The following is a 27,640-nucleotide window of genomic DNA, read 5'->3' as shown; positions in this document are numbered from 1 at the left end:
CTTGAAGAGGTCTTATTACGGTGTGTGTGTGTGTGTGTTGTCCGGAGATGGTTGCACTTGTCAAGGTGTGTGCGGCAGAGTGAATGTGTTGCCAACAGTGCCCTATATATACCTTGTCAAAAAAAGCACACCAGGACTTTGGACAGGGGGATGGCACCAAAGGCAATATATCAATTAGGCCTATCAAGGTAGGGAGAAGGACAATTCTTAAAGGAGAAGACAACTTGAGTACACTACACATGGCATATTATGGCTGAGGTTTGGATAAGACTGCAGCTCCAGAGAGTATTTTGTGGCTACAAGGCACAAAATGGCTCATTTAAAAGGCCAATGTCAACATATTTAACCTATTATCAAAACATACTACCATCAACAAATTACCGCAAAAGCACAGTACAGTAGCCTACGTGTTTGTAAAATCAAACTGAGGGAGAAACAATAAGAACACAGATATCTTGACAAATATAATGTGAAGTTTGTTTCACTGCATTACATTTTTCAGTTTGGCAGCCAACTCTACACATCCTACATTTCCCAAAATGCAACTCAACAGAGTCTTAAATTATGCCTTACCTGCCTAGTAAATGCTCTCATCTTTCGAACCAGTTGCTCCCACAAATCTCAGTCCATATTTGTTATATGATTTTTGGCAATTGGAGCTTGAAGATTGTGGAAAAATTAGTTTTTGTTGGGTTGTATCTGAGATAAGTGTGTATTTACTGACTGATCATATAGTTGTCATGAGTGAGGCTGGCCTGGAAAATAAACAGGCTATCATTAGTTACCACTTTGTTTTGGTTGGTCTTTTTGCCTCACTGACAAATTGCAATACAATGCCACTATGTCATTCTGAGAAGTTTATGTTGTAATTGGTCATGCACTTCTAATCTACACTCATTTACCAGATTATCTCACGAAGGCATTTTACAAAACCATAGGCACGAGCTAGGGCTAATCTAATTATGGCAAACAGCTCATACTTATTTATTATTTTCTTTTTAGTTAATACCATCCCTGTTATGTTGATTCCATTTATTTCAATGTGTAGGCCTATCACTATTGTAATAATGCATGCTTGTAATTTATATAGGCTATTGTAAGGTTATTTCAGCTGCATTTCTTTAATGAAAGTTGTTTTACAAATAAAGTTGATTTGTATAATTATTATTAATATTATTATTATTATGAGTATTATTGCTTGTCCCGTCCCCGCTTGGCCCCCCTGAGTCTGAGGTCTGAACGCTCGATTACGACATCAATCGACGGTTACGTCAAGGTGGCCATATTAAATACAGAGGTAGGCCTACACCGTTTATATCTCAAAATAAAAGCATGCCATTTTTAGAACTCACAAATTAAATAATTTTTGGTCGTTATATTTAACAAATAGTAGTTAAACTGATATTAAAATAATGAAAACGTAACTATACATGTGAAAAGTATCGTTATTTTGTGTTAAGGTTCGTGGCGTTTCAAGGAGGGATTTATTTTGATAGGCCTTGCCGGAACATTCTGGAAATAACCTCGGCTAGCTTGACGAGCGTTTGTCTATTTCGAGAGCGCCGGATGATGTCGCTCCGAGAAATAGACTGAAGGGGGAAAGTTCCATGGGAAAGTTACTCAAAGGAGCTGTGTGGAGGACACCTGCCTGTCACCTCTGCGACAGGTAACGTTGCATTTGACAGTTTTTTAGCATTATGTGAAAGATATCATGTTACACAGGCCAGCTAACATGCTATGCAGCCAACCAGCTCATCCGCTGATATATGGGAAATACAATCTTTCTTTCTTGATTTCTGTATGAATAATTATTTGTTTGTCTTCTACACTTATGCCAGTATTTATAATATCATATTCAAACGTGACGTTTTTGGGTAGTTTTCGTCAAAAACGGCTACTTCCTGGTTACTACCGACGAATGTTGTCAAGATAGTTTTTCAGGTGGTTGTCAGTTGCGCTTCCGTGTGTGGTCGCGCACACGCCCGTGTGTGTGCTTTATCGTTTTTGTCTGCCTTCCTCATCCCGGCATCATTTGTGGTGCTCACAAATTCGATTTTAAATGGATAACCTTGTGAATGTCTAGGCTACTAATGCAGAAGTGACAGACTGAAGTCTTATAGCTTATAGAGTCTGATGAATTGAATCAGAGAATATCACTCTGTCCTCCATGTGTGTCCAAGGCAAGGCAGTGTTTGGAGTTAATGTTGGACAATTCCTTTAGATTGGCTCCAATCTATTGTGACCTTTTGCTTTTGGAATTTCTCGGCATATAAAACAACACTGCTATAGCCTACCCTACTCACTATTTGTCCCACACACTTTGTAGTTTCCCACATAGTTTATGATGGCGTGTGCAGTTTTCCTGGTGTAGGCCTACCAGAAAGGGCCCCAAATTGACCCAGCTCTGACTACAGCTTGGAAAATTAGCCGAGAATGAAGTTTTGAATCATGAGCACAACGTAATATAACGCACATGGGGTGCTATCACTGCTGTTGTATGAGGGCACATGCTATTTCAAAGGGGGATTTTATATTGACGTTTATAACTCTGATGGCTTGCCTTGCTCTGTGGAAGTTGTTTTTCTGTGTCCAGTCCTCTGTATCTATGATTGTCTTGCAATTTCATGCACGTGAAACAGTATGTTAATGTGGGAAATACAGTGTGAACATACAGTATATGGAATAACAGCGTAAAAGGGAGTGACTTCATTCATTTCTTTGAAAGCATAGTCACAACACAGAAACACAGTGACAGGTGTATTGCTTAATCCAAGCTAGTATTAATATGTCATAGTAAACAATACAGAGTAACTACTAGCTAGGTGAAGCGCTCTTGGAATGTCAGCTGAACAACATACAACGACTGACACATCACAGTTTAAACCTATTCAATATGAGAACTGAGCACACTGCAGAAAAACAGGTTCCCAAAATATTTAGGGCCAAATTACTGCAAATTGTTTCAGCAGGACTACCTTTTCTATCTTTTTCTTCACGACCAGAGAGCTATTTCAAATCTTATTGTTGTGTTTGGTGTCTGAATTATACTGTTAATTTATTTATTTATTGTTTGGAACGCCTTCGGAGCCTAGAGGTTAATGTGCATGCGGCATAACATATCGCAACGTCACTGGTTCTATTCCACTTTTTTTTTTGCTGCATGTCTCACCCCCATCTCTGTGTCTCCTGTCTCTGCCTCTAAACTATCCATAAAGGTAAAAAAAAAGCTGCTAAAATATCTTTAAAAATAAGCCATAAGGAAAAGAGAAACAAAAAACAATATAATGGGGAACTCCTTCGATGCTTTATGTTCCTCTTTTGCTTTGTAGGAAGTGAAACAAACTTACTTCAATACTCTTACTTTAGCGTTTGGTTTCGTTTTTTGCCAATTGGTGTTCAACTCCAAAGCAGTCCCCTTGATGTGATAATGAAACTGTGTGTGTTCCATATTGCCACTACTGTGACGGTAGTAGACTCTTACTCTTATGTTAAGTTACTTTATTAGTCAATAGTTTCATTCAAATGTACCTATTCGCATCTCCCCTCTCAAGTTACCACACTTCGGAGGGGGTCAGAGCGCAGGGTCAGCCATAGTACAGCGCCCCTGGGGCAGTTTTGGGGTTAAGTGTCTTGCTCAAGGACACAATGGTAGAGATGGTGGTGCACCATAGATGTCATACCAGCCACAACTAGTTTTACAACTAACACCCCCCTGTCCGGTGCCGGGGATTAAACCAGTGACCTTATGGTTACTGGTCGGCCACCTTTTCCTCTAGGCCATCCTACCACCCTAAACAAACTTTGCAGTGGTTTTGTAAGAGTAGAAGATAACTTCTCTTTGACATGGTTTTCAGGATGTTACTGATAACACTCCTTGGCTTTCTGTGCTGCGTGAGAGGAGAGCTCACGTCCAAGCAGCAAGGTCGTCCCGCGCTGCTGCTGGTGTCCTTTGATGGTTTCCGTGCCGACTACCTGCAGAGGTTCCCCATGCCCAACCTGAAGAGCCTGTACAGCCATGGGGTTCTGGTAGAACAGCTCACCAATGTCTTCATCACCAAGACCTTTCCCAACCACTACAGCCTGGTGAGTGACTGTGTAGCCTGGTGAGTGACTGTGTTAATGCGCTAAAGAGGATGTTAAATGGTAAATGGTAAATGGACTTGACTTATATAGCGCTTTCTAGCCGATTTTCTCAGCCCCAAAGCGCTTTACATATCTTACCACATTCACCCATTCATACACACACTCGTACACCGATGGTAGAAGCTGCCATGCAAGGCGCTCTCTGAACCATCGGGAGCAATTTGGGGTTCAGTGTCTTGCTCAGGGACACTTCGACATGTGGCGGGGAGACGGGGGATCGAACCTCCGACCCTGCACTCCAGAGGCGATCTCCCTATGTTAGGCTGCTGTATTCCTTATTCCTTTCATTCAACCTTTATTTATACTAGAGAGATCAATTGAGGGTTGACCATCATTTTCTATGATTTCGAGTTAAACAAATGCAAAGCAAAAACAGCAATACCAACACAATATGCAATGCAAATCCATCAACAAGCTGTTTAAGAGACAAAAACTATTCAAATATTTAGACATCCATGTAGAAGGGCTGCAATTGAAATGAAATGGGTGAAAGTACAATATAGCCTAATGGAAAAAAAAGTTCCAGGTAAAGTTCGGCAGATTTAAGATAATGTGTCTCAATTTGTTAAAGGATATATGAAGGTATTTATTTGTAATTTGTTGCTGTAAATTGTTTCCAGGAGTCAGGGGCACTGAAGCTGAACGCTGTCTTTCCAAGCTCAGATCGGGCATTTCTACGTGATGCTGATCTGAAATACACTTTCCACCCAGCAGCTTATCTCATCAAGTAAATAGATTAGAATGTTAGGCTTCCATTGGTGGTAAGTCAGCCAAGGAAACATGAAAAGCAGACTAGTCAAAAATTAGCCGTTCATTCTGAGACCCACACTTCCCTGCTATTGAGTACAGAGAAAGATTAAGGATGTCCAAATTCTTGTGGTCAGATGCAGCATGCTTGAAAATTCCTGGATGTGTACTACATCCGGGATTGTTAGTGTGGAAATCAGCAATGCTTTTTGGGCAATTCTGACTCACAGTCCAGGGCAAAACCCGGAAATGACGTCACATCAATGGAGCCTCAGTATGAAAACAACCTATGATGCGAGGGATATACAGTATAAGCAAGAGGCAATGTTATGATGAAATAAATAAGTAAAAGTAGGACCCAATTGAATGCCTACATGCTAACTATATTATTTTTACGACCAGCTGCAGTGTGTAGACTAGAAAAAAAGAGTATGTGATTTGGAACGCAGCATGAGTCTGATAAACTAGTCCATGATGGAAAAACTCAAATAAGCAATACATTTGGATAATGAGTATAAATGAGCTCTATATAACTGTCTTTGTTTTTTTTTCCTCTCTCCAGGTGACAGGGTTGTACCCAGAGTCTCACGGCATCCTGGCCAGTAACATGTACGACCCGGTCAGTCACAAGCACTTCAGCGTGGGCTCAGACAACGACCCCATGTGGTGGAACAAGGTGCAGCCCCTCTGGCTTACGGCCCTGGACAGCGGCCTGAAGACGGCCTGCGCCATGTGGCCCGGCTCAGACCAGACCATCGGCAACCGCACCGCCACACACTACTTCCCCTACAACGCCGCCGTCACCTTCCAGCAACGACTGGGCAACGTGACCAACTGGATACTGGGAGATGGAAAGGTAGAACAGTTCATTGTAATGTGTAAATCTTAAGTGGATACAGATGTATTTCCCATTCATATCTTCCAAGATTTCACTACACTCTTACTACTTGTTAACAGTGTTGGGAATAACGCCGTTTAAAATAACGGCGTTAGGTAACGCCGTTATTTTTTCAGTAACGGGGTAATCTAACTAATTACTTTTTCCGTCGTTACAACGCCGTTATCGTTACTGAACGTTAAATGCGGTGCGTTACTTTGAATTGATTGAATAAACTGTGTAATCCGAGCGCACCCCTGGCTCCATACTACACAAACTGCTAGTGAGGAGACCGGGTGGGTTAACAACAAGAGAAGCGATTGTTATTTCTTATAGGCTACTGTTTTAAGATGTGTTTTATTCAGTGTGGACATTATAACTGTCAGTTAGCGCCGTCACGTCAGTCAGCCGGAGCGCCTGTTAAGTGAAGTTTCTTTTTCTTTCTCTCTCTGTTGTGTGTGAGCTGCACGTTGCCGCAGTAACCACCTATCAATCCACGGTTGAAACGTGCTCTCCTCTCCCTGAGTTCTTTTGCATCGCCCTTGTGATGGAGTTGCCCTATCTCTATAAATTATAATTTATGCACGTTACTAACCGGCCGCGATTCGCCGGTTGCAACAGCTGTTTAGCGTGTCACCACGAGCCGAATATTATTGTTCTTCTCCTGGGATCTGTGTGCTGCTGTGCATGTTAAAGAAGGAAATAAACATAGGATAAATCCTTACTCCTCCTCTCATCGTGTCATGCTTCATAGTCTGACGTTTTTGGCCTAAAGTGGTGTTTTAGCCGACACCCCTGAAGTGAATCCAGTGATATTAGCAGATCAGCACAGTACATCCAGCAGTTTCCTCTACTACTTTTGTTGAGAACAAAATACTAGGCTACTGGAAGTGCAGGATAAACCTCTTGCTGTCTGTTGATGTGCAATACATATTGAAGGTTATGTAGCCTACAAGTAGCTCTACCTGTCTGTTAAACTCATTTCAACTGACTTGTGAAAACTGCTCAGAAAAATCAAATTTTTTGGACATATAGGCCTATAGCAACTTTTTTTTTTACAGTAGGCTAACGCAAATAGTTACTTTGCCTGGTAACGAGTTACTTCTATTATAAAGTAATTCAGTTACTAACTCAGTTACTTTTTGGAACAAGTAGTGAGTAACTATAACTAATTACTTTTTCAAAGTAACGTTCCCAACACTGCTTGTTAATGACACTTTGACCATTGTGGCGACTGTGGCTCAGGTGGCAGAGCGGGTCGGCCAATGATAGTAGGGTTGGCGGTTCGTTCCCCGCACTGCCACCGGTGTCATGGTTGTTGTGTCCTTGGGCAACTATACTTTACCAACCTTGCCCCGTGTAAATGTCAATAGTTGGCCTGCTATCGGTGTATGAATGTGTGTGTGAATGGTAACGTGTAAACGGGAACTGGTCTCCCTCGAAAAAGAGTCTCAGATCTCAATGGGATTTACCTGTCTAAAAAAATTAATAATTTCTGACATTCTGTAACCAACACCTTCCCACCAGGAGGAGGAGGGGGTGAAGTTTGCAGCTCTGTACTGGGAGGAGCCCGACAGTTCCGGTCACAAATACGGCCCTGACAACGTCACTGCTATGGGCAAAGTGCTAAAGGAGGTACAGTCATTTGATTAAACTCTAGCAAATGTTTTTTTTCCTCATGGAAGCATAAACCAGTGTTGTAAAATGTGGTCCAAGTACAGGAGATATGTGGAATTAGATAAGCTGTTTCTGTCTTTATTGGCATGTAGAACTACATTGTGTGAATGTGTATGATTGCTGTATGTTTGAGGTGGTGGTCGGAGGGGCCGTTGGCGCTGAATGGCAGCCACGCTTCTGTCAGTCTGCCCCAGGGCAGCTGTGGCTACTCTCGTAGTTTACCACCACCGGTATGACTGTGTGTGAACGAATTGAACCAAGAACTCTGTAAAGCGTCTTTGAGTGCCTAGGCAATAAAGCGCTATATAAAACCTATCAATTATTATTATTATTATTATTGACATAATGCTGTTAACTTTGCATGATCAAATGGCTCAGCACATTTAATTGGTGGAATCAAATTTCCACAAATGTTTTCACTTCACATTTGCATGATGGGAACATTAATGGATTGCTGTGTATCTTTTGTGTGTGATCAGGTTGACGACAATGTTGGCCTTCTGATTTCTGAGCTGAAGAGGACGGGCCTGTGGGGTCACATTAACGTCCTGGTGACCAGCGACCACGGCATGGCCCAGTGCTCCGCAGAGCGCCTCATAAGGCTGGACGACTGCCTCCACCCAGACAACTACACACTGGTGGACAACTCACCTGTCACTGCCCTCTTCCCTAATAAAGGTAACCATGGTCCAGCTACCATGAGATAAAAGAGCCTGCATGACCAACAAGGCCTCTCAAAAACCATGACTTTACTCTATTTATTGATCTAATCAGTACATTTGTTGACATTCCTTCACACAGAAAATGTATAACCTTTTATTTTCTGTATTAAAACACAGGATTTATTTAAGACAAATGTGAGTTTGCATCGGTTTTGTCTGGGTATTGCTCATACAACTATTGTATTTCTGTATGTGTGTTTTGCAGAACCAGAGGCCGTGTTCGCCCTGTTGAAAAAGTGCCACCCCCACATGACAGCATATTTGAAAGAGTCCATCCCCGATAGGCTGCACTACAGGAACAACCAATGGATCCAGCCAATCTTACTGATCGCTGACGAGGGCTGGACTATAGTGCAGAGAGGGGAGCTGCCAAGATGTATGTCTCTTAAAACGTTTTCTTAATACTGTCCTAGCCAGGGACTAGGTTGTCTGTAATGTTTTTCTATATTGTCAAACGGTTGCTTTTGTTTTACTCAATACAACTTATATTTTCTAATAATATTAAAGGTCATTATTATTCTGATTATATATGATATTTGATATTATTTCAGAAAGTACGTCTCCAAAAGTGGTAAACTTTTCCTTTTAAAAAATCGTACTAACGTAGACTTGAGGTCTCAATATGGACATTAAAAGTCTTTTAAATTAAACTTTTTTTTTTAAATTATGGGTCAAAATCACATTTCTTAGCTACAATCCTCCACCCACCAGCTATCACTCTCCTTCCTACCCACAGTGGGCGATCACGGCTACGACAACTCCCTTCCCAGCATGCACCCCTTCATGGCGGCGACGGGGCCCAGCTTTCGTCAGGGCGTACGCCTCAGCGCTATGCAGAGCGTGGACATTTACCCGCTCATGTGCCACTTGCTGTTGGTGCCGGCCCAGCCCAACAACGGCACCCTGGCCCAGGCTCGCTGCCTGCTGGCTGATGAGACCTGCTGGGATGTGGGCATCACCGTCGGCCTGGTGGTGGGCGTCCTGCTGGTACTCGCTACAATCACTGGTAAGTCTGAGTGATTGTCACATCACATATAGATTTTTTTTTTTATGAACATTGACACATCAAAAACCACAGAGTGGGGGCAGACGCACAAAAGGCCCTGTCCCCAAAGGTCTTGAGTCTGGTGCGGGGGGTTGCCAGCTGGTCCTTAGCAGAGGACCTGAGGGACCGCAGGGGGGTGTGAGGATGGAGGAGGTCAGAGAGGTAACGGGGGGCCAGAGCATGCAGGGACTTGTGGATGAGTAGGAGGATTTTGAACTTGATCCGGGACTTAACTGGTAACCAGTGGGGGTGATGTGCTGCCAGGGCTTAGTGCCAGTTAAAACCCTGGCAGCTGAGTTCTGGACATATTGCTGTCGGTCCAAGGTTTTGGAGGGGAGACCTGTGAGGATGGCATTACAGTAGTCCAGACGGGTGGAGATGAAGCAGTGGATAAGGGTTTCAGTGACTGAGTCTGGGAGTGAGGGTCGGAGTCTTGCGATGTTTCTCAGGTGGTAGAATGCAGATTTTGTGACATTGTTGATATGGGACTGAAATGAATACAAAAATAGACTCTACTCTACAGGTTTCTTTGGCAAATGTCAAACTGAAAATAAAAGGTATTTGAGGTGTCAAGTAGTTCCCTTCAGTACTGACTTCTCTGAAAACTCATATAGAATTTTCTCCATGTGTAAAGTACTGGTGAACTCTATGAGCCAGATGTCAAAACGGGGCTATCGCTTTGTTCCAAACCAGAATATAATTTTTTATGTCAAGTCAATGCATAATGTACCCCAGGAGTTGCATGCAGATTGGAGAAAGAAAAGGGGGATCAAGGGTAGACCTAGCCTGGCTCCGCCCGCCTACCTACATCCGGCCAAATTTAATTTTACCTTCAGTAGTCAGTCTGGTGATGGGGCGTATTATTGGGATCCTGCTCGAACAGATTTCTGTGTCCAATCAGCGAGTGGCTGAGAACGATGACGTCGAAGTCGCGCTCCAGTTTCAATTGAATGCTGCGTTCCTTTATACTCGGAAGAAGGAGATTTCCGACTTGCTAGTTCCGAGTTCCGACCTGTCTGTGTTCCAGTGCATCTGCTCGCGAAAGTATGGATGCCGACAACCTTTCTCATCCAAATAACTAAACGTTAGGCTCTAACAAGTTACCGTTGCCAGGTACCGGTAGATCCATAGACCACAATATAGTGAAGTTGGAAACTTCCGAGTTCCCTGTCCAACTGGAACGCACCGCCAGAAGCCGGCTCATGACACACGTGACGACCAAACGTTATGCAATTGGTTGGCTAATCCAGAGTGGCACTGGGCAGATCCAATAGTTTTAAACTTCAACAGACACCCGCCTCCAAGTGAGTGAACGTTTGCCAATTACAGCACTTCCAGACCTTCTATACAAATGAAATGATGTACGATGGTCTGGTTGGACCAGGCTAGGGTAGACCCCTGGGGGACGCCCAATAATGGAATGTGTATGTCTCTAACTGATCAACAAACTAACAGCAATTGTGTCTCTTCAGTTCTGTTCTGGAAGCTGGGCAACCGCCGCCGCTCTGGCCCCCGGGCCTTCCAGCGGCTTCAGATAGACGACGATGACGATGATGACCAGCTGCTGGAGTAAAACAGGTCACCACAAGCTAACGCGCATCACCTGTGCCTAATACAATAGCTAGCAGACAGTTTGCACTTAACTCACTGAGGCCACCCTAGCTTTCACTCTCTGAGATGTGTAAGTTTATGTGTGCGTACTCTCAGGCAGGAAAGACACCTGTGGTTTTTCAAAGCCTTCAGGCCTCCCGACACCTGCTGTGGGGAGTCGTACACTGGTGTTAAAAGGAAGTAGCGATTTCTATAGTTGTCAATGACTCTCCATTATGTTACTGTCGCTGAAAGCCCTTTTACGATGCACTTGAAAATGTGACAAGGAGCCAGTGGGGATTTTGTTGTAATATGTTACCTGTTTTGAGGAAATATTGAAAAGCTTTTTTGGTAGAGGAATAACAACTTTGAGAATGATCATTTTTGTCTAAGGAGATATTTTAAAATGTATTTTTGTTTCAGCTGCTTATTTAAGAGATTTATTTTTTATTTTTCCTAGTGACTGTCTATGGAACAGGTTCAGGTTACAACACTTTGTGTTTGTGTGTATTCTATTTTATTTTTTATTTGCAGGGTTACTTTTTGTCAGCAGAGGGAGCCAGTAGCTGATTTAGGGTTTCTAATGTGTCTCACTGAGATTCTGTGTTTCATAATGGGGAAAACTTGAAAGAGTTTTAGTTTCCAGATTTCTGCGAAGTGCGAACTCTTCCGGTTAATTTTCTTCACTGATACCTTAGTCCGCAGCCATAGCAATGATGCTTAATTTCTCCTTTTTATCCATAAGTACATGCTTAAAAACTTCAATATAAAATCTTAAATGATGAAGAAGGGGTTTTCTATGCAAATGTGTTCAGTAAGTATAGGTGTGGCAGGTATCCTTTCTATGCTTGCAGTACATATGTGAATTGTACCAAATACTATTATTAACAGCTGCCACAAATAAATATTCAAAATAGACTTGTTCACTTAATATTAAAGTGATATACAATATAATGGTTCTTATTAGCATCAGGTTGGATCACCTAGTCCTAGATGTTAAAAATGGCTCTATCAAATTCATTTTAAACTTAACAAAATAATTGAGGAGGAAGTTTTACATATGTATCTGATTCTTACTACATTACTGTCACTAAATCCCATTAACGTCCTATGCCCAATCCCCAAATATTTTCTGCAAAAAACTACAATACCCAAATTATTTAGTGTCTGTTAACAATCAAACAATATCTACATTATTTTTGACCTGTTTTTTTAGATTTACAAGTCTACAGTGGAAAGTAATGGTGTTGTATTGTTGAATATTTTCACAACACCGACAAAAACAGTTACTGAAGTTTTGCTTGTATACTACTCTGACTATTATTATATTGTATGTACTATTTGTGCACCTACTGATTGTGTTTGTCAGCATGTGAGAGTGTGAGAGTGAGTAGCGGGGTAAGAATGCATGTGTAAAATTTAGGCCAATGGGTTGTTGTGAAATGCAGTAAAGAGGCTAACCGTTCCAAGATGATCTAATTTTTATTTTGGTAATCATATTAATGTGTGTTTGTGACGTTGGAAATATACATGTTAGCTGCATTGTTGCATTATATTGCCTGGTCTAAAGAGATTAAAGTTGTTTAAAAAATTTGACTTTGTGTGTTGTGCTTCAAAGGAACGTAAAGTCTCAGGAAAAGGAATGAGGGACACACATTTGGAAAAATTCATTTGTATTCCTTTATATATATTTTTCTCCATCGTAGTCACAACATTACAATGTAATAAAATGGTAAATATATAAAACCAAACTCAAATACTGACGCTTATACATTTCTGTACCGTGTTCGAAAAACAAAATGAGCTGTACAGGTTTTCATTTAGGCCTATATGAGTTTTTTTTTTAACATCACTTTAAAATCTGTCATCATTTTCTATCATTTGTATTAATGTAAATCTCTGTCTCTTCACAGATAAATAGACTTTATTTTTCAGGAGGTATTGTAACAAAAATAATACATTTCCTAACGCTGGCCACTCGTAGCCATTGAAAATATTGTTCAACTCATCCCCCGACAAAACACTATGGTAGACACAGAAAAACACAGACAAAACAAAGATACGCCATGTTTCTTTTCCGTGTCTCTTCGGTTTCATTTGATCAGAAACATTCGCTGTGAATGTGGGGATCCCCCCCGAATAGACCAGAAGATCCCAGTATGGTGTTTTTTTTTTTTTTTTTAATGAGTGGACGCAGGAGCGGTTTGAACACGATTTGATGACAGCAGCCACCGTTTCTACAGTGAAGACATCTGGTGATGCTAAGCCAGACAGCCACCGCTTCTCATTGGGATAAAAACGGTTTAGTTTTAAAAAATGTGCTCATGTATTGAACCGTGTATTGCCATTAAGCTGCACATTGCAAATACGACCATCTTATCCTGCTATTGAATCACATCCAGAGTAAAAAAAAAAAACCTCAACTAAAATTACTCTCTTACTGATTTTCCTTTTGAGCATTGGTTCCCCCCAAAAATTAAATAAATAAATCCATATTTTCTATGAATACATACAGCCATTAATTTTTTTTTTATTGTGGTGCCAAGCTAAGCTAATGTCTAAGCTAAGTTACAGCTAGGAGACGAATAGCTTAGCATCTAGATTAAGGACTGGAAAAGCTATACTTGGTCAAAAATATTAAGCACCTATCTCATCCCATTGACAAATATTATGTCTCGTTATTCATCCGTTTGTGTGCTCATCTCTTCATTCCCAGAGAAACGGAAGCAAAGGTGGCTTGGCGGCTGTCTGGCAACATCACCTCCGAAAAACTTCATCCTGCCTATACAGACCTATCAGTGTGCTTATACTCGAGACAACACGATGGCACAGACTCCTACGAAAACACAGTTTCCAGTTAAGCCATATTATCTTCCTCTCCTTACATTCTGGATATTTATATAAGAACATTTAACTATCGGTACATCTGAAAGAGCCATCTAAGCCAACTCAAGGAAACGTACATATATTCAACTGAACCATAAAAAGGTATTTACAATCAAAATGCCAACCACGAGAAAATAAAAAAAAAGGTACTTTTGCACATTAATATCTCTAGAGCTACTTTTTTTTCCAAGCTGAAGAACACAGTATAAAAACATGACCTTGACTAAATAAAAGCTCATGGTACATCTAGATACATCCACATTAAGGTTTAGATTGACCCTTCCCTGTGCTTATAGTATTCACACCTGAGTCCAACCACTGAAATCCTCTCCAACTCTTTTCCCCATTGTTGAACATTTTAATTATGTGTGCCAAACTTCACCGGTTCAAAAATGTGAGAGGATTTCAATCTTCGTTTGGACTAAGATTTGGCAGAAACTGGTCTGGGATCAGAAACAGCTTGGCTTCTGGCCTCGGTTTCCATGGTGAGTAACGATCATTTCACAGCTCTGGACCTAAGCAAGTAAAACTTTGGCAAAAAAAATAAGCATATAAAGCATACGGTATTTCATTTGTACAGACAAACACACACACACACACACATGCACGCACACTCATCATACCACAGCCAAACAGCAGGCTTCATATGCTTTGCAGACCCTGATAGTGGAACATCGTGTGTGTTTTTCCAGAGAACAAAAAAAAATTAAATATTGTAATAACTTCCTGGTTTATACTTTTCACATTCTAATGCACATTCCTCTGCCAGAAGATTGCATCCATCCTGGTTATCGCCAATGTAAAATATACATTAACCAGCCACCCCCCCTCCCCCCCCCAAACAGACACACCAATTAAACCCATCAACAGACAAACTTGATAGAAAAAAATGTAAATCAAGTCCATAAAAAAAAACACAATTGGTATATCCTACGTTTGCGTTACCTTCCTGCTCTCTTCGACTTTACAAGGGGGGAAAAGGGCAAAAGAAATCGAACCAAGAAAGAGCGATACTACACGAAAAAACAGTGACGTGGTATTTTACTGTAAAGGTTATCCAAGCCCAGGAACATTTTCCTGTGTGTAACCTTGCATAGCTGTGCATGTGTAAGCCATACAATAACTGATTGGATCTGAGTTCCCTAAGGAGTGTGGGCCCCCCGGCTAAGGCTAGGTGAGGGAAGAAGCCATTCATTTGTAGCGTGCAGACTCAACTGTGGAGTATAGATCCATGATTTTATCTTATTTTTTTTACGTGGGGGTTATCTCAAGGGTAACCTGAATTTAAAAAACAAAATGGAGATGACGAGAAGGCATGATACCTGCAATCTGATTATGAAGCTAGGGCAGAGTCTGAAGGCTACACACGAATACTTCCTGGTTTTAAAGAAGGATCTGTGTATATTTTTTGGTTGTGTCTGACCTGATTTGGCTGTGTTAAACCTGATTGCTGATTGGCTTGAGCTATGGGGGTGTAAAAAAGGGGCCACCATTTAAGGTCGCAGGTCAGTGTTAGGGAAACAAAGCTAGTGGGATGGCTCAACATGAAAAATTCCCATTGAACAAACCCAGAAGCAAAACACGAAAACTTTTGACTCTTCAAAACCTTTAAGCCTCTGTGGCGACCTCTTGTTTCCCTATAGGGGCAAAACGTGACCTCAAATCTAGAACATTCATGCAAGAAATTCACCAACACGATCTGTGAAACTAGCAGAAAACGTCTTAACTGTGCTCTCTAAACGTCATATATTCAGTTTTTTTTTCTCTTTTAGAACGACACGGTATGCTGTTTTCCCTTTGGATTCCTGTGCTCTTACACTGAGGCATAAGACATGGTTGCTTTTATGTACACTCTCTACGTGAGGAAAAATCCAGACCTGTGGAAGTCATCGGTCTGAATGTGAAACACTCAAGGTTTTTCTAAACATATTTGGCTAAATTCTTCACTCCACTCTTGCCACAACTATACAAAAACCATCCGGCTGTACTCTATAGCACCATATGAATATTGTTCCCAAATTATAACGGGGCGAGGGCATTATTGGATATTGTGTGAGTGTGTGTCTATGTGTGTGTTCAAGCAATGAGGTAGGGATGTATACCATGTCGTTACTCAACTTTTCTCTGTGTGTACTAAGCGTATTTCCCTGCTGTGAATGGAAACCCTGTGTGTGTGTGTGTGTGTGTGTGTGTGTATACTAAGCATATCTTCCTGCGTTGGAGACTTGCATAGCTTCTGCAGGACAGGAAGAGCAGTTGTCCGTTTGGAAGGGGCCCTTTGGCACAGCCTTGGCCCGATAACTGAAGGCAGTACTGAAGTTGCACCATAGAATTCAAAGAGACAATCTGCCCTTATTGCACCATAAGTAAGTGTGTGTTTCTATATTTGCACCATATGAATTGGGATTAGCAGCCAATTGACTCTGTAGCTTGAGTGTGTTGCACCATATGAACTCCGATGCCACTGCTTCTGTTGCGGGTTTGCGCCTACTGAATATATTCGCCAGTTCGCAACAAATTAAACCATTCGTCGTTTTTGTTTTATTTTATCGGCTAGCACCACGGAAAAGTAATGTAAGATCACGCTCAAACTTAAAGGGGTACGTCAACATTTTGGGTTTGGCTTTTTTTAACCTGCCACATTTGAATGGGGAAACAATTACAGTGGAACTAATTATTATTTTAATTAAGAATTCATCTGCTGATAATTTTTTTCAATTTAATCATTTCATCTATACCAGTGGTTCCCAACCTGTGGGTGGGGACCCCACTAAGGGTCGCAAGATACATCGTATAGGTCTCAAAATGATGACAGAATAGGAAATGTAATGTTTGTCTTATTCTTTTGGAAATGACCAAACATTTGGTTGTACTGAGAAGAAGTTGAGGTCTATATAAATCTTTTTTTCAACTGTCAATTTTGAATCCAACAATGTTATAGGAGTGCAATTCAAAATTATATATGGAATTTCTTTGAGGGCGTCAAACGACAAAAACATTGAAAACCTCTGGTTTATAACCAAAAAAAGAGTATTCCATTTATAATGATACAGAACACATAAAGCAGGAAATCCTGATACTTAATAAGCTGGAGTAAATGGCATTTTTGCTTGATCACTGACTGACATAATCAATCATCCGAATGGTTGACAAATAAGTAGGACTATCACTTTCAACTCTTTCTGCGCCGTCAACTTATCCTTCACCTGCTCCATCTGCTTGTGTGTGTATGTGTTCATCTTATCAAACCTAATACCATCAGAAATGGCATGGTAGCGTGAGATTTCAGGAGCAACGTTCCTTTCTACGGTGCTGATGACTGATGGCTCGGTTGCCTGCCAACATAACAGCTTGCATGCACGGGGATAAACAAACAAACAAAACAATAATACTAATGGCCAGTAATCACAGCTCAGCCGTGTGCCGCTTTGGCTGAGTTGATATTGGGGACGCTTTTCAGGCAAGCCATCGCGCGGACTGTGACGTCTGAAGTCAAGAATATATAATATAGTTTTATATCAGCTGCAGTGAAAGCACCCTTGTTAGCATGATTGAGACACCACACACAACTGGAAGGTGCCGGTAGACATATTTCAAAAACAATTAGCCTCACATTTTAGATCTCTATGTTGAGGGCGTTTCTCAGTTTTTTTTTCAATGTCTATCAACGGACACTGACACAACCAGACTATTATATTTGCAACTGTGGACAGACTTAGGCCTACTACAGAGAATCTAAACCCCCCCCACAACCCCTCTAAGCAGAACAGGGAATGATGGAGAACAGCTGATAGAACCCAAGATAGCACGTTCGATGAGTTGTGACACAAGCGTAATATTTATTATTGAGCCATAGAGATTCTCCTCTCTCGCACTAACCTGTGGTCTGTATTGTTAGGTATTTATATTTACTTCAGGTTTCAAAAACACTGGTCTGGTAGGTTTGTATGAAACAATATCCAGAGTTATTGGAGATTGTGTGGCACTTTGACCTGTGTTCAGCAATAAGAGCTGCAACTTAATTACTAATTAAATTCATCCATCTGTCCTCAGTAGATCTACTAACACCATGCTAACACCTTAGCCTACAGGGTGTTAAGTGAGAGAAAGTGACGAAAACAGACAGGCCTCTTGGCACTAAAACAGTTTGTTTTTGATTAAATGGCTTGTAGAATCGTTTTAATATAGCATCCATTTTACTTTATTGTTGCTAGCTTCGTTAGTGAACATTTTTCAGACATGAATCCACAAATTGTTCCTCTACACAGTCACTTTTCATGTTCCTACTTTCCGAGCTGATTTTGCGACCGGTTGCTTAACAACAGTGAGTGTATGCTAGCATTGCGTTTGCATTCTTTAAGTAATATTTTGTGATTTTGGGGAATGTGCCTAATTGCTAAATGGCATTGAAGTATATTTCCCAAAATGTCAAACTATTGCTAATTTAATTTAGTATGTATTTGGGTGCGTATCAGATGCCAAATCCCTTCCATCTTTCCCACAATGCTCTGCTACTCTTCCCGGTTACCAATCCAAAGAGCTGACTTTCAACACAGTCCCCAGTCGACAACAACATAACGGCACATAAAAAACATCCCCTCTGTACATAGAAAATATATACATTACCTTTTGACTAGACTAACGACAACATGTTCACAAACGCCTTTTAGTTAAAGCGACATTGGTTCTTATCTTTGTGTCACATCTTTTTAAACTACTGAAACCCGTGAGAGTGTGAGCGACGCAACGTAAACGGCATGCATTGTGACACAGACGCTCGTTTTCTTTTGTTTTAAGTTGTTTTCTTCACAGCGGAGCGCGACTGTTTGAAACGCATGGAGAGTGATCAGAGGAGTCGGAAGTAGAGAGACGGAAGGATGGCGAGAGAGAGAGAGAGAGAGAGAGAGAGAGAGGGATGGACTCGCGCCGAAGCAGCTCGTTGAGTCATGGCAATGGAGCTCGTAGGTCATAGGTGCCCACAAGGATTGTACGTGTGTAAGTGTGTGTATGTGAATGTGTGTATGTGCTTAAAAGTGTGACAGATTGCTTTTGTGTCTGTGTGCTTACATCAAGTGTCACGTTGTGCATGTGTGTTTTTAAACTCTTCTCTTTCCATGTATACATAACATGTTTTTTTCTACTGATAATGTGCTTATATGTGTATCGGTGTGTCTGTGATGACATGTCAGAGTGAGGACTCGTACTGCAACAGTTCATACAGCAGGGGTCCGTCACGGTAGCGGATGCCCACAGCGGCCGGCGTGATGTACTGCAGGATGTTTATAGTCCTCCGCAGGCGCCTGTCGACGTAGTGGGCGTCCCAGGCCGGGTAGCGCTTCCTGGGCATGTCGATCTTGATGAGCGGGCCCTCGGGCCTGGAGGTGATGGGCGCCGACCTCACCTGGAAGACGGGCAGACACGTCTCGGCCACCTCCTCCTCCGTCTCGGACTTGGTCATGTGAGCGGGGGTGGGAGGGGCCGTGGGAGGGGCTGAGGGGGGCAGGGGCAGACCCCAGAGCAGCTGAGCGCAGCAGGAGGAGGCCGGGCTGGGCTGGAGGTGAGCCGTGGCAGGGTGCAGGAAGCCGTAGTACAGCAGCATGACCAGGACACCGCCGGCAAACGACAGGTACACGCCACACAGGGCCGGCACGGCGTAGGAGTCTGTCAACTCCGGGTCCCTGTAGGCATACCTGCAGGACGGTGCCGAACATAGATGGGTAAATAAATCATTTCCTAAGACACTAGATTTAGCAAAAAGGAGTAAAGAGTCTATTTGTACGGGACTATTTTCAGCAGAGGATTAATCCACATTTGGTGCTCTAGTGAGTTTTTGAGGCAGCAGAATATGGTTTATACAGGATTGAGTCAAAATAAACTACAGTGTGTGTGTGTGTGTATTAATGTGTGGCTTATTTGTTTGCTTTTTATAGATTTAGGAGCTGGACAGCACAGAGGAATAAGATACGTCAGGCTTTGGACAGACACAGAGTACTTGTTAGGAGAGTCAATTCATTGATGGTTTTGGTCTTTTCATGGAATTTGTTGAGAGGGAGGAGAATAAAGCATACCACTAGGCTTAACCTTTAAAAGAAGGGTTTAAAACGTGTGTAAGAGGCTAGGACAGGCAATTTCTAATAATTACTGAACCTAAAATGAAATTTGGAGGGTTTACTTGCATTGCTGACGGCATTTACATTAAAAGTACATACAAAACATTTAGGATTTCAGCAGGCAGGCCACTCCGGCAGCTAAACCAATGTCCATAGGGAAACACCTCTGCCCTACTCCATTTTTTTTTTTGTGTGGAATAAACGCCCAGTTATCTCAAACACGTAACACAGTCGTAACTTGCTTCCAAGTTTAAAGACGCGAGGAGGACATTTCACTCACCAGAGCCCGGTGAGGATGGTGTTCTCGGCCAGCACCACGATGTAGTAGGTGACCATCCTGTGGCGCGTGCGGCCCTCCTTGACGTTGAACCAGCAGAAGATGTAGACGATGCCCACCACCATGTTGAAGAGCACCTCCTCCCACTTGGACATGCAGAAGTCAGTGCCGCCGTGCACCACCCAGAAGGCCATGGCGCACCAGTGCACCACCACGAAGATGCCAAAGTAGATGTGGAAGAGCGAGGCGAAGAGGGCCAGCGAGAGCACGCGCGACGAGATAGTGAAGAGGCGCCAGAAGAGGTGCAGCAGCGCGCCGCGGTAGCTCATGCTGCGCTGGTCGTCTCGGGAGTCACGCAGCAGCTTGTGGTAAGAGGCCAGCACCCAGGCCAGAGACAACAGGGAGCCCAGGGAGGAGATGCCTACAGACACAGAGAGACAGTGGATGTTTTTTAATTACATTTTTTTTTTTTTACAACCTTTATTTCTACAGATAAGTCCCGAAGAACAAGTTCTTATCGACAATGGCGGCCTGACAAGTGACAAAAGCCTTGTAGGGGAAGGGAAGGTAGGCTACAAGCTAAACTACATTAGACATAAAATACCATTTTTGAATTACAGAAAATACGATTTAAATGGGAATGAGAACACTGGCAGCAGTCAACGAGTATAATATTTGAAGTGTGTAGGTACATGGATGAATAAGAAGAGAGAAACCTTACTGAGGTGTCTTTGGGGAACTAGGATGTAGGAAAGCAACTGCAGAAGGCGGGCGAATCAATCAGAACTAAGTAGAACCAATGTCTCAAGGTTTGGGAAACATAAAGTACTATGAGCAATTGAGGGTGTTTTGTGTCATAATGGGGGCATGTCCTTAAATAACAAGAAGTGGGTGACAAACCCTTGGCCATGACGCTTATTTGTATTATTTTTGAAGTCCCAGCTGCTTAGTGCATCCACCCCCTTGTGCTGGTCACATATTTTGCATTATTAAGGTGTCAAAAAAATACTCCAGACTGATAAGAATGAGTAAGACCAGTGGGTGGCCGCCCAGATGATGCATTCCCTGGATGAATAAGAAAGAGGAGGCTGGCTGGTGGAGTTTGGCTAGAACTTCCCCCATAAAAACACTTAAGAATGTGCTTACTTACTTTTCTGTGACTATACCAGAACAAAGCACGGCGTGGAAATGCAGCACCATCTGTAGCAACAAATTACCGGGTACGTTGTGTGCAAATGAGCTAATTACTGTTTTTGCAGCTGGCAATTATGTATGTGCTTTGTGGGCTACATTCAAACATGGTGTTTTTCTTTGTCAGTGTGCTAGAAAGTAGGTGTAGATGTGCTTTTTTCCCCAGGGCTAAGACACCCTTTCAAATGACATCTGGAGTTTTGGATGCACGATATTATCCGTACCTTTCAGAGCTAATGTTTTACACAATGTAAATTGAAGTATTTTTCTTTATTTTATATAAAATTAAAGCAATTTAAAAAAAAATGTCTGTGTATTCTGTGCTCCACTTACACTGCAGTGTCTCGGCCCGGTTCTCCTGTATCATGATGCAGAGCTGTAGGACCAGTTGAGGGGCTGACTCCAGGAAGGTTTCCAGCAGCCGCAGCATGTTGACGTCCGCGTACTCAAACATCATGGCCCAGTACCAACGCCGCTGGTGCTCCTTCTGCCGACGCGACATGATGCCCAGGTACAGTGTCCTGATGTACCTGTAAGGGGGGTCAGAGGTTAGAGCAATAATTAAAGGTGCCCTATTTAAAGCTTGCTATATTTTGTATGGTGTATTTTGATTTCATTTGAACTCAGTTCCTTGTGTGTGTGTTTTTGTTGTGTTAAAAAAAATGTGTCTTCTTTTTGTTTTGACCCCATTAAAAACATTTTTTTTAACTTTGGGTGTGTCAGAGAAGTGACACATCATTGTCTAATGTACATTCTCATAACTGAATAAACAAAGAAACATTTGATCCCTGGAACACTGTTTTGAAGTTAGATATCTTCCTGAAAAAAGTTACCGTTTTCACAGTTTGGTTTACAAACATAGCACAGTCTTATATTTTGTACCAGGTTCCTCAAATAGTTTTGATTTATGATATTAGAATAATGCAATACTAAGAATGACATGTAAGGAAAATGTGTTTCAAATAACAAATCCCCCTCCTCTGAAAATGCATATTGCACCTTTTTAAAAAAAAATAGTCCTTTTTTCAGCCTTATTGTTTTAGTCCTCCATGCAGTTTTTCTACTTCATTCATTGTGATTTTATTTGCCAACTCTACAAAACGGTTGTGACTGTTTAAGGAAAATAATCGACGGATGTATTTATAGTGAAACAGTTGTCGTGCTGTCGTACTGTTTTCCCCACATACATACTGACTGACCATTAACTTAATCTCTAACTGTCCTCCCTTTCTTTTGCTCATATTACTATAACAAGTGTTACTAAAATAATGTTAAGGTTTCATTGTGTTCTGATCTTTGGTGGAACCTCTGTATGAGCAAGCAGCCATGACTATCCATACATACTGCATGTGGGTGGGATGTAGGCAAGGAATTCAATAAAAATTGCCTCAGGGCACTCACAAGTGTGTGTGTGGACGCAAGTATATGCAAGAGCACTCTAATGATATCCCCCTTCTACCCTTGTGTGTGCATGACTACCGTACATGGATGTGTGTTCGTGTGCTGCTACATTATGCATTGGCTCTCTGTGTGTGCACGGCTATTACAGCCCTCTGGTTTGAAACATACAAGCTTAATTCACACAACGCATAAATAATGCACCAAGCATGGGGAAAAACGGCTGCATGTGTAGCATGCACAGCACTCATAGATTGTTAGAAAGGCTCACGTCAGGTCTGGCTTGATGCAGAGGCTGCCAATCACTGGAGCACTGCCGGCTAATTAACGATTTGCAGTGATTAGAGAAGCCAGGAAGCACCAACGTGGGCCCAGCTTAATCCATCCTAAAGTTGGCAAGTGACACTCCCCGATGCATGTTGTGATGACACAGGGAGTTTTGCACATCTTTTATTCTGTAAAGCTGTCGACAGAATTCAACGGCTTTTCTCGTTCCTTTTTTTTTCTTTTTTTCCCCACACATTTGCCTTCTGTACAGATAACACACACATTCCTACTCAGGACCTGCTTCACTGTGGAGTGTGCTATTGTATTTACACTTAAGCGTGAGAGTTATTATTAACATACTATTGATTAACACTACGAGGCGAGGGCCTGACCTATCCCTTTTCTTTATAAATGCAAATGTTACCTAATCAATGGATTTTACAGCTTTAAAACAAGCCTTAAGACACCACCCACATGCTGATTGTCCTTTGGTCAAGAACACTAAAGGATAAATAACCAGAATTATTTATTTTGCTTTAAAAAAAACAAATAAATCCAAAACTAGACAGCGCCTCCCGCGAGGCCTTAAACTCTGAACTGTCCCCTGCAGAAATCACGGACGCTATCAAATCGCTGCATAACGGCAAGAGCCCTGGGCTAGATGGCTTCGTAGTTGAATTTTATAAGAAGTTTGCCGACCAAGTAACCCCGATCCTGCATAGCATGTTCTCCCACTCAGCCGAAGCGAATAGGCTCCCACCAACACTGTATAACGCAAACATTTCTCTCTTGTTAAAACAAGACGGAGATGAAACTAACCCGTCCTCATATCGACCAATTTCTATGCTTAACTTGGATTTCAATTTTTTTACAAAAATTCTGGCAAATAGACTTAACAAATCTATACAATCCATTATTCACACAGATCAGACCGGGTTCATCCCCAATAGGTTTTAATTTTTTAATGTTAGGAGAGTCCTAAATATTATGTATAACAAATTCGACAGCTCTTCCAAACAAGCTGTTCTGTGTCTGGACGCCGAAAAGGCTTTCGACCAGGTTGAGTGGGGGTACTTGCTCAAGGTGCTGGAGGAGTTCGGTCTTGGGGCCCCTTTTATTTCCTGGGTGTGTTTAATATATCCCACCGCCTCCATTCTAACAAACCAGGAAAGATCCACACCCATTGCCCTTCAGAGGGGCATGCGCCAGGGTTGCCCCCTCTCGCTGTTCCTCTTTGTTGGCCATCAAGCCCCTGGCTATTAGCATAAGAGGGCACGCACTTATAAAGCCAATATCACTAGGTGGGATGGACCATAAGATCTCTCTGTACGCAGATGACATCGCCCTCTTTGTAGCCGACCCCGAGAATTCCATCCCCCACCTACTCCAGCTAATTGATTCTTTTGGCGACGTCTCGGGTTACGGCATAAACTGGCAAAAAAGTGAACTCTTGTCTTTAACAGCAGATCTGGACCCAACATTCCTAGCCAAGTTTAAAACAAATCTGGTCAGTATAAAGTATCTGGGCATTAAATTATCTAAAAACCCAAAGACACTTTTTAGATAAAATTTTACGGAAAGATTGAACAAACTAAAGGAGAACATAGATAAATGGAAAACATTACCGATCTCCCTTATTGGCCGTGTGAACGCAGTAAAGATGGTCTCCCTGCTGAGATTTCTGTATCTATTTCAGAATGTGCCAATTTATATTCCTAAATCTTACTTTAAGTCAATTGATTCTATTATAATGCCTTTCATTTGGGGATATAAAGCACATAGGATCTCAAAAGCCCACCTTCAGAAACCCAGGGAGCATGGCGGACTGGGGTTACCATGTTTTTTACATTATTACTGGGCTGCCAATACTAGAGTGATGGTGTATTGGCAATTTACATATGAAAAAGGCATTAGACCAGAAGGTGTGAGGTTTGCCCCAGTTGTTTTTGTTTTAGCTTTGTTTTGTTTCTTGTGTATGTATAGCTTATTTTCTTAATCATTTTGTCTTAGTTATTTATTTCACTTTTTTTCTGTATTCCTTGTCTGTTTATGTGAGGGGAGGGGGAGGGGGGAAGGGAGAGTGTTGTGTATGTAATGTATGTGTTTTTCTTATTCTGTTTGTTCTTGTCCATATGTATAAAACTATAAAACCACTAAAATAAAAGTAAAAAAAAAAAAGGATTGTGGCGGGCAACCCTTGAATGCCTCGCCGTGGAGGGATGTGGTTTTCCAGCCATATGTTTTCCGAATACAGCAGCAGATCCTCCACACATCCCTGCCTCCATCCCCACCACTCTCACTCACTCTCACTCCTCCTTCTCCTTTCGCTCCTTTTCCACTCCCCTCCCCCATTATGCACGTGCAACCTTTTCTCTCTCTCTGTCTCTCTCTCCCCCCTTCCTTTCGCTCACAGCCTCTCCATCTCTAAGCAATCCATCTCAATCAGGCCACTACCATTTCCTCAGCTACAACTACTCCCCACTCCCTCCCCTTTTCTTTTTTCTTCCCCTCCTCCTCCTTTGCCTTTTTTGCTGCTCCTCTGCTTCCTTCAGGTGGGAGAATCCATTTTGCAAGCGGGGGGGAGGGGGTATTGGGTAAGGGTGAATGGAGGTGTGTGTGTGTGTGTGTGTGTGTGTGTGTGTGTGTGTGTGTGTGTGTGTGTGTGTGTGTGTGTGGGAGTTGAGTTAACCCTACAACCACAGAGAGGGACGAAACCAGAGAAGCTGAACAGCACAACTGGATGTAAGCACACACCCACACCCACACCCACACACACACACACACACACGCACACACATCCATACACTCACTCATCACTCTGCTCCCCCTGCGGCCCACAGAGGCGAGAGGACACCATTAAGGAGTCTTCTTCTCGGAGAGAGGGGTAGGGAGGGAGTGAGAGAGAGAGAGAGAGACTAGCTTACACACTGCTGCTGCTGCCTCTGCTGTCAGAGCTATACACACACAGGAGTGCAAAAGGGCTGGATGTGTTTTGGTTCCCTTTTCATGCCTGTGCTTTGAGCTCCCAATTAGCTCCCATCCTTGTCCCACTGTGTGTGTGTGTGTGAGAGATAGAGGGCGGGGAGGGGGGGCTCTGCAAGAACCACAGATGCTTTTGTGACACTGTTGTTTTGTCACACACACACACACACACACACACACACACACAGGGCTCTGACTCCCCTGTTGTAACTGGTACAGCAAAGACCACTGGCGCTGTCCATGGTACTGAAGATGTCTTCAGCACCATGGCCAGTGTCTCAGTCAGTCTTGTATTAGTTTATTCGCTGTAGTTCATATGAGGCACTATGCAGTGTGTAGCAGCCATTCACTATAGTTACTACAGTTGTATTGCTGTCGGTCAATTGAAGAATTAACTTTTATGACAATGTAGAGAAGCTTTAAGTAGTTACACCCACACACTGAGTTTGAAAGTAGGGTAATTGTCTCGCTGACTGTCTGTCTTTCTGTGTCCCCCTCACTGTCTTCCATGGCTGTCCCTCTTCATATCTGTGTGTCGTTCCCAGATAGTAACTGACGCCCCTGGGATATCAGAGAGAGCGTATCCCCGGCCTCCTCGTGTTCTTCCTCTACTGCCTGTCAGTGTGAATCAAGCCTTGCTTTCTTATCCACATGTGAGCAGACACCCCACTCTACACATTAGCGACATTGTGTGTGTGTGTGTGTGTGTGTGTGTGTGTGTGTGTGTGTGTGTGTGTGTGTGTGTGTGTGTGTGTGTGTGTGTGTGTGTGTGTGTGTGTATGTGTGTGTGTGTGTGTGTGTGTGTGTGTGTGTGCCAGAGAGAGAGAGAGACGGAGAGACAGAGAGGGGGTGGAGTGTTACACGTTAGGATCAGGTGTGTGTTGTTGTTTATGTCCCACACTTACCTCCACACTTGCCCCAGCTGGAGGATGTGTATGATGGCCTGCCACAGCCAGATGGTAGCCAGCTGGAGGCGGTCCCTGCCTGGGTACAGGCACCCCAGAGCCACCGTGCCCCTCTTGGTCAGCCCCTCCACCTCCCCGAGCCCCCCGCCCGTGTAGTCCTGTACGAACCACCGGAAACTCAGTATTTGGACCAGCACCGACGGCACCAGCACGAAGAAGAGCGTGAGGCCGAACCAGAGGAAGTCCTGCCTCTGGTAGTAGTCCATGGCCAGGCAAAGGTCCGTGCCAACGTCCCAGAAGAATACGAGGAGGGCGAGGACGATCCAGAGGCAGTCCAGCCACAGCTGCTCCCGGGGAGGGCAGTGAGTCTCCCGGATGCCGACCCCTCCGGGAGGCTGGCCCCCGCCGAGCAGGGTGCCGAGGCATGCTGAGCGGCAGCCCCAGTAGCAGGCGGAGGTGCGGCAGCACTGACATATGTGTATCGCAGCGGAGTCCAGCGGCTCCTCGCCATCAACATCGTACAGCTGGGCGAACCCGCCGCCGTACCCGGCTTTGGCGCCGTCCGACTGCGCGGCCATGTTCCCCTTGCCGCTCCTGCCCTCCTGCGAAACGCACGACAACCGCACCGTGGTGCTTTCTGACGGGGCGCGGATACCACGTCACTTCTCAAATACCCGCTGTCCTCTTCCCTTTCTTGGCGCGGCGACTGCTGTGTCTCTTTCCCGCCCGGGGCGCGAGGATCCATCAGAGCCAGCGGCCGCGAGACGGCGGCTCCCCTTCTTCCTCCCCCGCTAGAGAAACCCCCACAGGGCGCGTGCGGGCA

At 43.1% G+C, this 27,640-nt stretch overlaps 2 protein-coding genes across 2 annotated transcripts; one reads left to right on the top strand and one right to left on the bottom strand.

The window, feature by feature from the left end:
- Positions 1–1,536: 1,536 nt before the first annotated feature.
- Positions 1,537–12,394, top strand: enpp4 (ectonucleotide pyrophosphatase/phosphodiesterase 4). Its single transcript, XM_080053184.1, has 8 exons — positions 1,537–1,666; positions 3,855–4,083; positions 5,453–5,746; positions 7,295–7,402; positions 7,924–8,122; positions 8,372–8,542; positions 8,903–9,172; positions 10,684–12,394. The coding sequence occupies exons 1-8, from the start codon at positions 1,608–1,610 to the stop codon at positions 10,782–10,784; spliced, it is 1,431 nt and encodes a 476-aa protein (XP_079909310.1). The 5' UTR covers positions 1,537–1,607; the 3' UTR covers positions 10,785–12,394.
- A 6,478-nt stretch (positions 12,395–18,872) lies between these two features.
- Positions 18,873–27,395, bottom strand: xkr6a (XK, Kell blood group complex subunit-related family, member 6a; the record flags this gene model as incomplete). Its single annotated transcript, XM_080053188.1, has 4 exons — positions 18,873–19,377; positions 20,078–20,495; positions 21,599–21,795; positions 26,818–27,395. The coding sequence occupies 4 exons, from the start codon at positions 27,393–27,395 to the stop codon at positions 18,873–18,875; spliced, it is 1,698 nt and encodes a 565-aa protein (XP_079909314.1).
- Positions 27,396–27,640: the final 245 nt, after the last annotated feature.

This window comes from Ammodytes marinus (assembly GCF_949987685.1).
Source record: "Ammodytes marinus genome assembly, chromosome: 24".
Lineage (NCBI taxonomy): Eukaryota > Metazoa > Chordata > Actinopteri > Uranoscopiformes > Ammodytidae > Ammodytes > Ammodytes marinus.
This window is presented reverse-complemented; position numbering and strand designations above follow the sequence as displayed.